The sequence below is a fragment of the Elephantulus edwardii genome, unplaced genomic scaffold, assembly GCF_000299155.1.
Source record: "Elephantulus edwardii isolate Elephantulus edwardi_28Jun2011 unplaced genomic scaffold, EleEdw1.0 scaffold00212, whole genome shotgun sequence".
NCBI lineage: Eukaryota > Metazoa > Chordata > Mammalia > Macroscelidea > Macroscelididae > Elephantulus > Elephantulus edwardii.
This window is the reverse complement of record NW_006399962.1, coordinates 3,933,429-3,948,677: the sequence shown is the minus strand read 5'-3', so window position 1 is coordinate 3,948,677 and position 15,249 is coordinate 3,933,429. Positions and strand designations below refer to the sequence as shown.

The following is a 15,249-nucleotide window of genomic DNA, read 5'->3' as shown; positions in this document are numbered from 1 at the left end:
TCCAGAATAAGCCACTGATAAGGTTTACTAGGTTACCAAGGGCTTCTTCTTGTTGCACACTATGATAACCCTAATGGTTTATCCTAGACAAATGATTATTAGAGAAGAGTTTTTGTGTTTTCTCTACAGGGGGAGAAAAACAACATGAGAGGGAGAAGGAATAAAGAAGAAAAGAGAAGGCTAGGCAGTCTCCTCTCGTGTGATTAACTGTCTCTGAATACCCGCTGGAGGGTCAGCTACAGGTCGGTTCTGACTCTATGGTACTCAACAAGGAACTCTTTTAACTCTTAAGCGCAGTTCTTCCAAGAACCAGCAGGTGGAGGGTGGGGAGATTTGGACAGATTGTCAAACAGGACCAAGGTTAAGAACTTTTAATGTTACTTGTTTAATACAACACAAACCACAAACAAAACATTCAGCTGGAGATTACCACATTCCACTTCTACATTAACTGTGGGAATTGGACTTAATCTGTTGTCTAGTAGGTGATTACAGCAAGAAAAATTGGCAAAGTGGTGACTCTTAAAAATGGCGTAAAATCCCCACATATCATGCCATTAAGTTCTCCTTTTATACTGTGACCCACATACAGCAGAAAGTCAAAGGAACAGACCAACCAGGGTTGTTCTCTATATTTCACTCACTCCTTTCATTGGCTAAGGGTCTCTAATGCTCACTGGTATAGAAAAATAAGAGGAGGAAGTCTCTAGGGCATACTAAGAAAACGAAGAGAAGCCAAAAATGGGTGCAGAGGCCAACACTAGTGTCTGAAACTGCTGGGCTGTACATATACAGCTTCAGTCCAGTTAGAAAGTTCTTGGCTCCTGGATCATCTTTCCAATGGTGACTTAAATTCATCATCTAAAACCAAGCCTGTCTCTACTGCTAGACTCTGGTTCACTGGCTCATCAGTCATTCTCATCTTCATCCTCTATTTGAAACCGTTTCTTCTTTTTGACTCCTGGAACTTCCAATTCTGGTGCTATGGAAATGATGAGGGTAGAGGGATGGGAAGAGAGAATAAATAAATACATGAAGGAGGGTGCTGGAGTTTGTCTCCAAGATTGATTACAAGAATGTTAGAAGGAATTGGAAAAAAGTAGGTCCCATTCAGAAAGCCTACCTTTGTTCCTACCCTCATCCTCCTCATCACTGTCCAGCAGTTGTCGTTTCTTGCGGGCTGCCTTCAGCTGCTCCTTCTCACCAGTACCCCCTTCCTCTGAAATGGCCATGTTGTTGTTATGTGCCGTCGAGTCGCCTGCGACTCATAGCGACCCTATGTACAACAACCCTAAACTGCGCTCTGTCCTGTGCCAATCGCACTGTCTCTGACACTCCCATCCCAATTATCCCAGTCACTGAATCAATCCACCTCATAGAGGGCCTTCCTCTCCTGCGCCGTCCCTCCACCCTCCCAAGCATGATGTCCCTCTCTAAGGACCAGTCTCTCCTCACAACATGTCCAAAGTAAGTTAGACAGAGCCTCAGAATCCTTGCCTCCAAGGAGCCACCCGGTTTAACCCTCTCCAGGACAAATCTGTTTGTTTTCCTAGCAGTCCATGGTATTCTCAATATACAACAGAAATGGCCATAGCAGCATAAAATTAGGGAACCTTTAAATACACTACCAACACTCTGAACCAGTATGGTTGGCACACAGTAAGGATTCAATAAATAAGCAGTATTACTGTTACCTCCTGGGGACACCAGGTCTGCTTTCTTTTTCCGAGCTAACATGAGGGCCCTCAGGGCCTGTGCTTGGTGCTCTTCATCATGTCCTTGCTCTTCAGAAACTTCAAGTTTTAGTTCTGGTTGCAGTTTTTCCTCCTCCTCTCGCTGATTCAAAGAAGCTGCTACTCTCCGGAGACAAGCAGGACTTAGCTTGGCTGGAATTCGCCAGAAAGTTTCCTGTAGTGACAAAGAAGGTGAAAAAAGACAACATCAGTGTCTAATACTTCAGATTTTTTTTTAAAAAAAATTTTTGTGTGTGTGTGTGTGTGTGCACCATCAAATCAGATCTGACTGGTACAAGAGGAGATTGTCCCTCCTTCAACAGAGAATCTGGTGGATTTGAACTGTGCACCTCTGGGACTGCAATGCAGCTTCTAGCCACTAGGCCATCAGAGCTCACCAATTCTTCAGATTTTAAGAGTATTTATTGAACAGGACACCAGTGAAGACCAACAAGAGCCATGAAGTTGACGTATTGCTTATTTATTTAACAGATAGCAAAATCCCATTTAACAACCTATGATATGTAGATGACACAACCCTACTTTGGTTAAAGTGAAGAGAACCTGAAGTACTTACTGATGAAGACCAGAGACTATGGCCTTTAGTATGCATTACACATCAGCATAAAGAAATGAAAAATCCTCACAAATGAACCAGTAAGAACATCATTATGAAGAGAGAAAAGGCTAAACACGTCAAGGATTTCTTCTTACTTGGATTCACAATCACTACTCATGGAAGCAAGAGTCAAGTGATAAATTGCATTGGGTAAATGGGATACCAAAAGTATAAAGTATTAAATGTTTCTTGAAGTATTAAAAACAAATTACATTTGAGAACTAAAATGTGCCAGACCCAAGCAATGCTATTTTTTTACTCACTTCACGTAAGTATGTGAAAGTTGAACAGTAAATAAGGAAAAGAAAAACTGATGCTTCCAAATTATAATGTTAGGAAAGAATATGGAACACATCCTGGCTACAGAAAAACAAACAAACAAATCTGTCTTGGAAGGAGTACAGCCAGAATGTTCCTTAGGAGCAAGGATGGTGAAACTGTCTTATGTACTTTAGATATGTTATAAGGAGGAGTCAGTCCCTGGGGAAGGACATCATGCTTTGTAAAGCAGAGACTTCGTAAAGAGGAGACCTTCAACAGGATAGACGGGCACAGCGGCTGTAACGAAGGGCTCACACACAGCAATGATTGTGAGAGCGCACAGGAGCAGGCAGTGTTTCTCTTGTACTTGGGGTGGGGACTAAACAGCACCTTACAATATACCCCATGTCTAGCATCATACTTGCTATATTAAGAGGTTTCCATTAAATAAACAAATTATTTGTTTATTAATTTATTAATAAATTATCAATTTGTTTATGGAATGAATAAACGGATCTTAGGGATTAAAAGGTAAGAAAAATATGATTTTTGTTCTCAAACAACCCACAGTATTTCAGGAGAAAGAACAGACATTCTCTAATACTATGCACTCTAGTCCCAACTGCAAAGGTGATTACTTCTGTTTAATAGTGATAAGGATTACTACTCAGAAGAGGTGACAATTGATCTGAGTCTTAAAGGACAGAAAGACAAGGGTATATATTTGTGTGTATGTATTGGTAGAACCTTCCAGTAGGAAAATTAGCATGATCAACCAGTTGGAGGCTGGCTTTTGGAAGATCTGAGGTAATCCAGGATGACGATGATGTAAACATGGCATGTGAGAGGCATGGTCATGAGAATGCAGAGCCCACTGGCCAACGCTGAACTTGCCACTCTGGACTGGATTCCATCTGCATGCAGAAGGACCATCAAGCACACTGGCCAATGCAATGATATAATTAGAGTTGTAGTATGAAGATGGACACATAAGGAAGACTGAAGAGATGATGACTTACTATTGCAGGAATCTTGGTCAAAAACGAGCACGCAATTGTGATGAAGGAGGAGGGATGTGTTTCGGAGGTAAAGTGAACATGCCTTAATGACTTCTTGGGTGGCAATATTACCAGTGTGTTTACCTGGCCCAAAACAGGCGGCTGAATCCCTAGTTTGCACAACAGCTGCTGAAACTGTTCATTTTCCATTGCTTCCTCATTTTCTTCCGTCAATGGCACCAATGGAATTGACTGGGAACAGCCTAAAAGAGCGTCAGTAGTCACGGTAAAGATGGAGAGAAGAATGAACTATTGCTCCATGGTGTACCAGGTGTCTAACAGCATCTAGTGCCCCCGCCCTCCTACAATCCTCTTCTGTCCACTGACCATCCTCTTCCCGATCAGCTGCTGCTCGAATCAAGCAGGTCTGGAGCCATAGGATGGGAGCAGAGAAGCCTAAAAGAAGGAAGAAAATTTATACTTAACACCTTCTCCCAGTACATCTGAGACAGCTCCCCTGACCCACGCACTCACCTTCTTGATAGAGATTCAGTCCAAGGCTTTCACTTGAGAGGACTGAACTACCATGGATTTCATGAGCTTCCCAGACCTTCTCTTCCTCCTCCTCTTCACTCTCTTCCTCTGGTAAGTTCTCCTCTTCTTCCTTATCTTCCTGGTAAAAATCTTTCAGAGAGTCCTCTCCATTGAGCTGAAATTTATGGGTGTGGGAAGTGAAAAAAAAAGAAAAAGAAAAAGCACAAGAGGCCAAAATGAGGAACTGTGTTTTCTCTAGTTTCTTTTCAACCCACTGGTGGAACCTAACCACTGGGCCACACCATCACAACACCTGGGATGGGAAGACTGCAGGGGCTGCTTCTCAGGAGCACTTCAAGGGTAGTGGTCCACACAGACAGAGCCAGGATGGCATTCTTACCATGCTGGAGGATGCCAGTTTCTTCCGGCGTTTCTTGTAGAGCTCCCGCCGTTCAGTCACCAGCCCCATGGCCATCAGTTTTTCCACTATTCGGCCCCGTGAGCGCTTGGCTGTGATGTTCTTCATGATATGACCCATGACATCTATAGTAAGAAAAAGTGCGATTTTCCAACAGTAATGGGAGAAAGGGATTGGCACAGAAAAGTCTCTGGGAACAGTCTAGAACAATTCACCCAGAAAAGGCATCTCAAATTAAAATGACATTTAACATTTCAATAATTATTTTATAATGCAAATTTAAATGTCCACTTAAAATCTATTTAATATTTAAATATTAAATGGACAGGGAAGTTGGGATAAGCCTTCTTTGAGAACAGAAGGCAGGGTGGGAAAATGGACAGCTTGATCTCAATTTAGAGGAAGACCCTCAATGAGATGGATGGGCACAGTGAGGGCAGCAATGGGCTCAGGTGTGCCAGAGATGGTGAGGACGGCACAGGATAGGAGAGGGCTCAGATCTGTTGTTCACAGGGTTGTTACAAGTCATATTCAACCCCATGGCATCTAACAACAACATGACCTCACTTACCATCTGAATCCTGGAACTCCTCAAAAAGCCGTCGCAGTTCTAGCTCCTGATCTTCTGTCCACACAACAATATTGATACCTTTCCTGTTCAGGGAGATGATCAAAGAGGGGCTCAGGGAGTAAACAAAGGAGTTCTCCACCCCAACTTCTTCCAGAGTATAATCTCTACCTTTGGAAGTCCTTGACACTGTCTGCCAGTCCCAGCTGTACCAGATGGTGAATGATCTGCTTTCGTGTGCGAGGAGCCATAGTCAGGTGTGCCAGGATGACATCCACTACATCCTGACCTAGGGTGAGAGGAAGGGGCTGTAAAGCAGGACCTGGAGCTTAGGGTGCCTTCCGCATAAGCTCTTCAGATCTCCAGGTCTCCTACCTTCTACATCCTTATGGGCAAGGTACAGTTCTCGTAGCTGGGTGTCTTCCTCTGGGCTCCACACGGGGAGTCTTCTACTGGAAGACCTTACCAGCACAACCGGCAAAAGGAAACATGTAGTTGTTGGCCCACAAAGAGGAAATTAAAGGCTTTCTCTGCTCAATTCTGAAAGCAACAAGTCACTAAGACTCAACAACTCACTGTCGTTGAGTAGGAAACGACTCAGAGCTGATCCGCTAGCCAGTTTTCAGAGGTTGTAAATCACATGGGAGGAGACTGCTCATTTTTTCTCATCATGGAGCAGCTGGTGAATTCAAACCACCTGCCTCTGGGCTGGCAGCGCAATTCCTTAAGCAGTAGACCACCAGAGCTCACTGAAGACTGTTGTTGTTAAGTGCCATCGAGTCGCAGGCGACTCATAGCGACCCTATGAAGGAGAGTCCTTGACGCTTGGGTGCCTTTCATCCTCTCTCCAGGTTCATAGGGTTTCCGGAGGCAAGCTATTACGGAAGTGGATGCCACTCCTCCTTCCACCACTGAAGACTAGAAGGGTAATATAAAGGACAATACAGGTAACTCAAAAGACGAGAGTGAGCAGAAGTCAATAGGAAGCAGGCCTTCTTCTCTCCACTCTCCTTCCATTTAACCTAAAAGTCACACTGAGAAATTTTCCATTTGGTCCTATGGAGACTTAATCCTGAAAGGACTGAAGGCATTATGAGGAATAAGAAAGAAGTATGAAAGTAGAGGAGCTGGTATACTGAGGGAGAGATAAATGTCCCTATTTTTCATGTATTGTCTTTGGGAGGGCCTCTACTCGCATCAGTGACCACCCACATGAAGAAGGCTGGTTGAATTCTTCCAAGTGATCTCAAGTAAAGCGATTTCTCTTCTGAGCCTATTTCCTTATCTAAGAGGGAAGGAAAAGACTGGACCGGATGATCTGAAAGCTCTTTCAGTTTTTATATTCTGTGACTGTCCACCCTTATTGCCAATCCTTCTCCAGCCTCCAGCTTACCCACTTTCCAGAGAGCCATAGCCCTCCGTCATCTCTCGAATCACAGCTGTGTTCTTCCAGAACAGCAGCTCCACAAAGGCTTTCTGGTTGACTGCAGTCAATGCAAAGAATTTGGCCAAGATGTATTTGGCAAAAGTCACTAGCTCCTATAGAAGAGAGAGGCTGTTGTGAGGTCTCTGGCCCAAATGTATACATAAAATCAGTCCATTGAGTATTCTCTCTGTACCTGTTCTCGGCTTCCCCTTCTCACTCAGACTCACGCTTAACAAGCTTCCCCATACAGCTCTCTCATCCAGCCTTTGCCATCCCTCAGTATCTTTTAACTCCTGAAGAATACCCTTTTATCCCAGGACGCCCATATTCCTCCAGATCCCCAATTCATGGAAGTCTCTCACTTTGTAGGCCCCAGCAGCAGGGTCACTAAGCAGACGATTGAAGAGGCAGAAGAGTGAAAGCTGGAAAAGCAAGGCTTCCATTTTGAGGTCACAGGCCAGTCGATGCAACATCTTGACAAGACAGTGATTAGTGTGGACACTATTCTGCTTGTAGCTCCGCAGCAGCAGCACGTAGGATCGGACCACAGTTGAGCATGCAAAGCTGCACCAAGACAGGGAAGAAGAGGATGTCAACAAAGAGAAGACACCATTCATCTCCTGGTTCCAGTCACCAACCTAAGACCAACTTAGCTCTCTTTGCCCGCACCGTCTCAGGTAGTCCAGAAAGTTAAATTCTTTCTCCGACACCTGGACCACTTGCAACTCTTCCTCTTCCACTTCTTCTTCCTCTTCTTCTTCCTCCTCTGCTCCTTGTTCCTCTGGCCTCTGCAGCCCTGTAGGAAAAAAAAATTAGGGATGACCAACTGGACCGCTGTTAGGCTAAAGTTGAAAGGAAATATGTGTAAAGGGAATGAAACTCACGGGGAAGAGGAGCAGAAAGGATTTGTTTCAGCAGCTGGATTTCTTCATCTGGGGAAATGTCCTGAGAGCCAAACACATCTCCTTCTGGCCACACCTCCCTGGGCCCACAAAGGAAAAGGGCTTTAGCCAATGGAATCCAAGGTATTATTTGACTTGAGAAGTAACCAAGTTTATGACATTTGTCAGCAAGAAAGAGAATGTAGATTATTACTTCAATGATGAAACAGAAACTCTAGAAAAAAATTTTCTCATAAGCTACATCATAATGAAAACCACAGAACAAAATACAGTTTAAACACTTAACTTGATAAGACAAACATGTATATCTACGTAATTGTCTTTTACAGTCATTAGTATTATAGAAACATACACCTGATAAGAAATTGTGCTTACAGTGTATTGAAAAGGAAAGGAGATAATACAAGTAAACATGCATTATTTCATTTTTTTAAAAGAAGATGTAGCTATATCAATATATAACACAAATGGGGGGTGTGAATATTCCAGGAGGTTGAACATCAAAATGTTAATAATTGTTATCTTTGACTAGCATAATTATCCTTATTTTTATTCCTAATTGACTGTGCTTTTTGGCCAGTCCTCACAAGAACTACAAACCAACTGATCAATACTCTCCAGGATCCACTGCTGCAGCTCACGATTCTAACGGGATATTTCCTAAAATGTCTTTTAAAGACTGAGAACCCTCTACCACTGTAAGAGCTTCCCCGTGCCTCTGAAGTCTGGATCTGGGTCTAGGGGCAAGAGAAGGTGGTAGAGTTCATACCTGGCAGACCTCAGGAGGCTCAGAGCCTGAGGGGCCTGGCCAGCCAGGAGACAGTCTTGGATCCGCACCATGGCTTCTGCCCGTTGCTCTTCCACTGGTACCTCCGAGGCTGCATCAAAGGGAACTACGGAGTCCAAGCTGAGTTCAGGAGCCTAGAGAAGGATAAGGCTGTGAGAGGAGAGAAGACGACGACCTATCCAGAATACTATCCTCAAGAAAGACAGGGCTTCTGCAACTACCTACCCGTGCACAGCACTGCAGCTGCTCGGCCAGGGCTGGCCACATACCCTCAAGCTCCTCATGACTACAGGGGACACTGTCAGAAGCAGCAGGCTGGTGTAGGACCTTCTTCTTCCTTCTCTTCTTTCGTTTGTTCTATCAGAAAAGTGTGAACATGGAGGGAAGGCCAAGAGGCCTCATTCTCATCAATGCCTTCTTTATTACAAAAGTAATTAACTAGACAGATCAATAAACAGGAATAGCCTCACAGCTTTTAAATAAGAGTTATAGTATGCAGTTGTTTGGGGCCACTGGAGTCAACTACTATGGCTCACAGCGACTTGGTGAACAGCACAAAACTCTGCCCTATCCTGCACCAGCCTCACAGTCTCCACCATGCTTAAGGCCACTGCTACAATCACTACAGCAGTCTATCTTGTTCAAAGTCTTCCTCTCCTTCGCCAACCCTCTACTCTTCCAAGCATGATGTCTTTTTCCAAGGCCTCGCCCCTCTTGACAACATGCCCAAAGTATGCCAGAATTAAGTCTCATCATCCTTGGTTCTCAACAAGCACCCTGACTGCTCTTGCTCCAACAAAGATGTCCTGCTCTTTTAGCAGTCCATGGTACATTCTTTGCCAACATCACAATTTAAAAGCATCAGTTATTCTTTGTTTTTTTTAGTCACTGTCCAGTTTTCACAGGCATAATGAAGCAAATGAAAATATTATGGCTGGTGTCAGGTATACGTGAGTCTTTACATAGGCATTCTTGCTTTTACAGTACAGATTAAGGTTCTGTGCTATCAATTTAAAAATAACAACCCTTCACTGTTATCAAGCCGATTCTAACTCATAGTGACTATAGGACAGGGTAAAACTGCTCCATAGGGTTTCCACAGCTGTACATCTTTACAGAAGAAGATGGCCACATCTTTCTCCATGGAGTAAATGGTGGCTTCTAACTGCCAACCTTTCTGGTTAGTAGCCATGCACTCAGTGGTGTGATAGTAGGGATTCTTACTGATAATAATAGATCCTATCATCTATTACAGAGCTCTGGCCTAGTTGGTAAGGAAATAATATGCTGCCAACCCAAAGGTAACAGCTTCGAATCCACCAGCTGCTCCACAGAAGAAAGATGGACAGTCTCCTCCTGTGCAATTTACTGACTCTGAAAGCCCACGGAGGATCAGATATGAGTTGGTTCCAACTCAACAGTGCATAACAACATTATTTATTACACTTCAGCATAAAAAAATTATAGCAACAAGACAAAAAAAAATAGTTATCATGATAAGTGGAGTGAGATTGAAGTTGTTAAGGATTTCATTTTACTTGGATCCACAATTAACACCTTTGGAAGGAGTAGCCACAATATTATGCAATGTATTAAAATACTACACTGCCTGGAACCTCTTCAAAGTGCTAAAAAGAAAAGATGTCAATTTAATGACTAAGGTCTATCTGACCCGAGCCATGATATTTTCAACTGCTTCATAGGCATGTGATAGTTTGACAATGAAAAGGAAGAACAAAGAAGATTGGATGCCTCTGAATTATAGTACTGGCAAAGAATATTGACTGTTCCATGGACTGCCAAAAGAACAAACACATCTATCTTGGAAGAAGTATAGCCAGAGCGCTTCTTGAAGGCAGGGACAGTGAGACCACAGCTAAGATGCTTTGGGAATGTTATTAGGAGCAGCTAGTCCTTAAAGAAAGACACCATGTTTTAGAAAACAGAGGATCAGAGAAGACAACTACGTTCAATGAGATGGACTGACAGCAGCAACTGCAACACTGGGCTTAATTAAGTACAGCCGAGACTGTGAGGCTGATGCAGGATCAGGCAGTGCCATCCTTTGTACACAGTTGTTCTGAGTCGGAACTGACTCAGCGGCACCTAACAACATTTACTGTTTACGATGCTGTGTTACCTCTGCTGAGGTTTTCATATGAATCTTTTAATAGTCTACAAGGTTTGCACAAAGAAGTTAGGTTACTTGTCCAAAATCTTACTACCAACTGGCTTGTGTCCAGATCTACTTGCATTCCAAAGCTTATGTTCTTAATTTCCAGTGTATTTGATTTAAGTTCCTTGAAGAGACCATGCATTTTCTTTATTCTGAACCTCAAGGACATCAGTTTATCCTTCGTGCTTATTAAGGACTTACTTGAGATGAGGCAGGGGTTGAGTTTTAAATCTGTTTTTAAAAGGAAAAAAATTCTAGGTTTTTATATATATATAAAGCTCTGGTGGCCTAGGGGTAAGGACGGAGTTGTGTTGCCAACTCAAAGCCACATGGGTGGCTTTGACAAGCACTGTGGCATTTGGACAAGAACAAACTGGGAGGAGGGTAGAGAGAATAGTGCAACAATGAATGAATGGAAACCCAAAATCTCTGTAAATGTTTATGAAAATTAATAAAATATAGGAAAAAAAAAAAGACACAGTGGAAAAAAAAAAGCCACATGGGTGACTCCATCAGCTGTTCTGTAGAAGAGAGATGAATGGTCTCCTCCCAGGTGATTTACAGCCTCTTAAAAACCTCTTGGAGGGTCAGCTATCAGTCAGTCTACTGCAATTCTATAGCAATAAGTTGTATTTTTTTTTTCTGGGCCTCACAAATTTTTTAAAAAATTTTATTATTATTAATTTTAATGAAAATTTACAGAGACTTTGGATTTCCATCCATTCATTCATTCATTGGTGCGCTTTTCTCCCCCCCGCCCCCCAAGTACACTCTTCTCTTTGAAAAGTAAAAGAAAAATTCTTTGTTTTACAATCCCTCCCCCCAGGTCCACCCCACTATGCAGCCTTCATTCTGGACTCCTGTTATGACAATAATATCTAATCACATATCCCTTTTAAACAGTTTTCTCCCTCATCTGTTCCAATGCAGTAAACATTATTTATCCCATCCTTCTCAGTCTTTTCCTAACCCCAATGTCAGTCTTGTTTTACAACAGTGGCACTATGCAGTATTTGTCCTTTTGTGGTTTGGTGGGGTTTTTTTTTATTTTATTAATACAATAAGAAGTTTAGTACTCCCACTCAGTAGTTTCTGGGGGTTTTGATGTTAAGTCATACATAATACGAGAAATACTAGGAATCTTCTTAATTTCAGTGACCATCTTTAACACCACCTCAGCAGGGATCTCATTTCCAGGTGTTGCAGGTACACCAGTGATGAAGTCACTAGTGATAAACTGTCTAATAACCACTGATCTCTGGCGTGAAGGCTGCTTCTGAAGTGGGTCCCGATCAAAATGCAACAGTGTAAAAATCACAGGCATCTGGCTGATTTTCTGGGCATACCACACTCCCTGAGAATGTTATGGGCCTCAAAATCAGCTTGACGTAAAGTACTCAGCACCCCTGTTGTCCAAAAGGTAGGTGTAACATCTGTGGGAGGTTCTTTAACTGGTGGACCAAATATATAGACAACTCTGTTAATGTTGTGACACATGCGAGGTTTAAGTCGAGCCAGGAACATGAGAGACTTCCAGTCAGGTTCGTCTTTACTGGAGACTCCAAACACGTAACTGTAGGAACGGCAGTCACCTGCACACCTACTGTTTTGATTGGCAACAAAAAGGCCTTCAGTGAATGCAGACTGGTGATCTGCATCAGTTTCTCCTGGTCCTCCTCTATTGTATAGGCTTTCACTCTTTTTAACAGTGTATGTGGCTTTTTAACCCTTGCAGAAAAATCGGCTACAATTTTAAAAATATTGCTGGTTTCAGGAAAGTCCTTACAAATACAAGGTTCTTCAGCACATATTACTCTGATTGCCAGGCCAGGGCCTGGAAATGGATGCCTGGAAACTATCTCTTCCGGAAGTCAGAGTTCTCTGCCTAAAATTCTCACTTCATCTTTATGAAAATCTTTCAGAGGTTCTATTACTTTTCCTCCTTCTCTCAACTTTCTGATGAGCTCTGTGTCATTATGATGGGTTTTGATGAGTTCAGCTTTGCCATGGCAGTAAAAGATGCACTTTCAATTAGATCAGGCCGCAAGGTAGCCTGGGCAAGAAACACCTCCGACGGTTTCAGGTTCATTTCTACAATTATTTCGTTGGCAAAAAAATATCCCCAATGATTTTTCTTTTTTTTCAGGACTCGTAGTCATATTTAACGTTTTGCTAATCCTTTTTCGTGAAGTTCTGTCTTCATCCGATATTGGTAGAGTTGTTCCATTGTGGAAAGAACGAGCAGCATTTATTACTTTGACCTGAATTCCCAGCTTTTTGAGGGCTGCTTCTACAGACTGACTCTTGCATTTTCTCATAAAGCCATTATCAATGTGCACAGCGATAACTTGATCTTGGTTCAAAGAATGATTCAGCAAAGCTGTGCAAACTGTTGAGTCTATGCCACCACTGAGCAAAACCAAAACTTTTGACGGGCCAACTTTCTCTTTGATCTCTTGAATGCATTCAAGTTCTCTGTTTTGAACAGTGAAGGTCCCAGTGCACCCAGCTATTTCATAGAGGAAATTCTTCAGGATTACTTTTCCATTTTCTGTAAGGCCAACTTCAAGATGGAACTGTGCTCCATATAATTTTTTTGTTTCATTTGCTATACCTGCTACAATGTCCCCAGAACGTGCCACTACCTTGAATCCATCAGCTCCTTTGTCTACACTATCTCCGCGTATAAGCAGAACGATTTCTTCCTTCTGAAGGTCCCTGAATAATGAGCATGTGTTATCCACGCTAATATTGAAGACTCCATCTTCCCTAACACTTTTTTTGTGCACTGTACCTCCAAATACTTTATTCATCATCTGCATGCCAAAGCATATTCCAAGGACAGGTTTGCCAGTTGTGAATATTGCTGGGTCATACCAAGGAGCATCTTTGGCATACATGGAATTAGGTCCTAAAGAGATGATAACAACCGAAATCCTTGCTCTTTGATGGCAAATGCTGGTGTTTCCAAGGGGAAGATTTCTGACTGTACGAACAGCTCCCTCACTCTTCGGTCTATGACTTTTCCATACTGAGCTCCAGCATCCTGAATGCCGACAGCTCCTTCATAGTGGTGCTACCCGTCCTTAAGGTCTCCTCCAGCACTATCCGGCTTGGAGTCTCTGTTGCACAGAGCCATTGGGGAGGGGGCCGCGGTCACGGCGCTGGTGTGAGCATGAGACAAGGTGGGCGGGAGCCGGTGGGGTGGCTGTCTGCAGCCAGAACGCAGGAGCAGGCCTGGTCCAGGAGCGGGTGGGCTGCCTGTGAAGTGCCGAATCAAGTAGGAGCCTGCGAGCACGGGCCCCAGTGCCACAGGAGGATTTGTCCTTTTGTGACTGAGATATTTCACTCAGCATAATGCCTTCCAGGGTCACCCATTTTGAATAATATTTCATGAGTTCCTTGTTTTTCAATGCAGCGTAGTATTCCATTGTGTGAATATACCACACCTTCTCTATCCATTTGTTTGTTGATGGGCACTTAGGTTGTTTCCAACTCTAACAAAGCCATGATAAACATGGGTGTGCATATATCTGCTTGAGTGGCGGTTATGGGGTTTTGTGGGTATATTCCCAGTAGTGGAATTGCTGGGTTAAATGGTATCACCTCTATTTGCAACTTTTTGAGAAAGCACCATACCGCCTTCCACAGGGGTTACACCATTTTACACTTTCACCAACAGTGAGTAAGTGTTCCAGTTTCTCCACAACCTCGCGAGCATTTGTTGCTTGCTGTTGTTCTGTTAAATTTTGCTGTTCTTACCGGGGTGAGTTGATATCTCACAGTTGTTTTGACTTCATAGTTTTCAAAGCCATTTTATAAGGAATTTCTTATCTTTGATCCTCATGGCCAATCTGTTTACAAGTTTCTGTTTAAGATATCACTGCTTTTAGAAAACCTTTTCTGACCCAAAGAAATGGGCAAGTACTGTTTCTGCATTCTTTTTTTTTTTTAAAATTTACCATAGCTGAAATGATAAGATTTGTGATATTTACAATTGAATATGGGAAAAAAATGAGGAGTAATAATTATCCAGGAAATAAACTCTTATCTCACATAGATCAAATTCAAATGAGGAAAAATTGATAAAGACACCAAATAGAAATGCAAATGTTAAGAAGATTCTAAATATGACAAAATACTAACAAAATGATCTTGTTGTTATGTGCCATCAAGTTGCCTGCGACTCATAGAGATCCTATGTACAACAGGTCTAAACCCTGCTCTATCCTGTGCCAATCTTACTGTCTGTGACACAGCTACCCCCATTACCGCAGTCACTGAATCAGTACATCTCAGTGAGAGTCTTCCTCACCTGTGCTGTTTCTCCACCCACCCAAGCATGACATCTCTCTCCAAGGACTGATCCCACCTTGTAACATATCCAAAGTATGTCAGAGAAAGCTTCAGAATTCTTGCCTCCAAAAAGCAGCCTGGCTTCACCCTCTCCAGGACAAGCTTGTTTGTTCTCCTAACAGTCTATAGTATATTCAATCTTAGATACTTTTTACCCAAGCTACCAAAAAGCTATAACAATAGAATTTTACCATTATGGGTAACATCAAAATTGAAAGTTCAGAGAACTTTTCACAACAGGGAAGACATTTTCATACAAGTATAGAAAATTCTCTCCATCAGAGCTAAAATATGCCCTGTGAATAACGGTCCTGTTCTTTTATGGTCAGAAACATGAAATGTGAACGCCGGGGGAACGCACCCCGCCGCCCGCCAGACCGGGGGAACGCTGCCACCAGACCGGGAACGCCGCCGCCAGACCGGGGAACGCCGCTAGAGGGACCCGGAAGAGACCCGGGAAGAGCAGCCGGG

At 42.9% G+C, this 15,249-nt stretch overlaps 1 protein-coding gene across 1 annotated transcript in view; it reads right to left on the bottom strand.

Moving 5' to 3' along the window:
* Positions 1-908: 908 nt before the first annotated feature.
* The window catches only part of TIMELESS (timeless circadian clock), a 21,246-nt gene continuing 6,905 nt past the window's right edge, over positions 909-15,249 (bottom strand). Inside the window, exons 13-28 of the mRNA XM_006897623.1 lie at positions 8,472-8,603; positions 8,229-8,380; positions 7,442-7,539; positions 7,227-7,353; positions 6,920-7,121; positions 6,525-6,670; positions 5,507-5,592; positions 5,303-5,420; positions 5,135-5,217; positions 4,546-4,688; positions 4,146-4,320; positions 3,999-4,067; positions 3,756-3,874; positions 1,695-1,908; positions 1,124-1,219; positions 909-982 (exon numbers count right to left, since the gene is read on the bottom strand). Coding sequence (XP_006897685.1) covers positions 909-982; positions 1,124-1,219; positions 1,695-1,908; positions 3,756-3,874; positions 3,999-4,067; positions 4,146-4,320; positions 4,546-4,688; positions 5,135-5,217; positions 5,303-5,420; positions 5,507-5,592; positions 6,525-6,670; positions 6,920-7,121; positions 7,227-7,353; positions 7,442-7,539; positions 8,229-8,380; positions 8,472-8,603 — 2,034 coding nt within the window. The remainder of the gene's footprint in view (positions 983-1,123; positions 1,220-1,694; positions 1,909-3,755; positions 3,875-3,998; positions 4,068-4,145; positions 4,321-4,545; positions 4,689-5,134; positions 5,218-5,302; positions 5,421-5,506; positions 5,593-6,524; positions 6,671-6,919; positions 7,122-7,226; positions 7,354-7,441; positions 7,540-8,228; positions 8,381-8,471; positions 8,604-15,249) is intronic.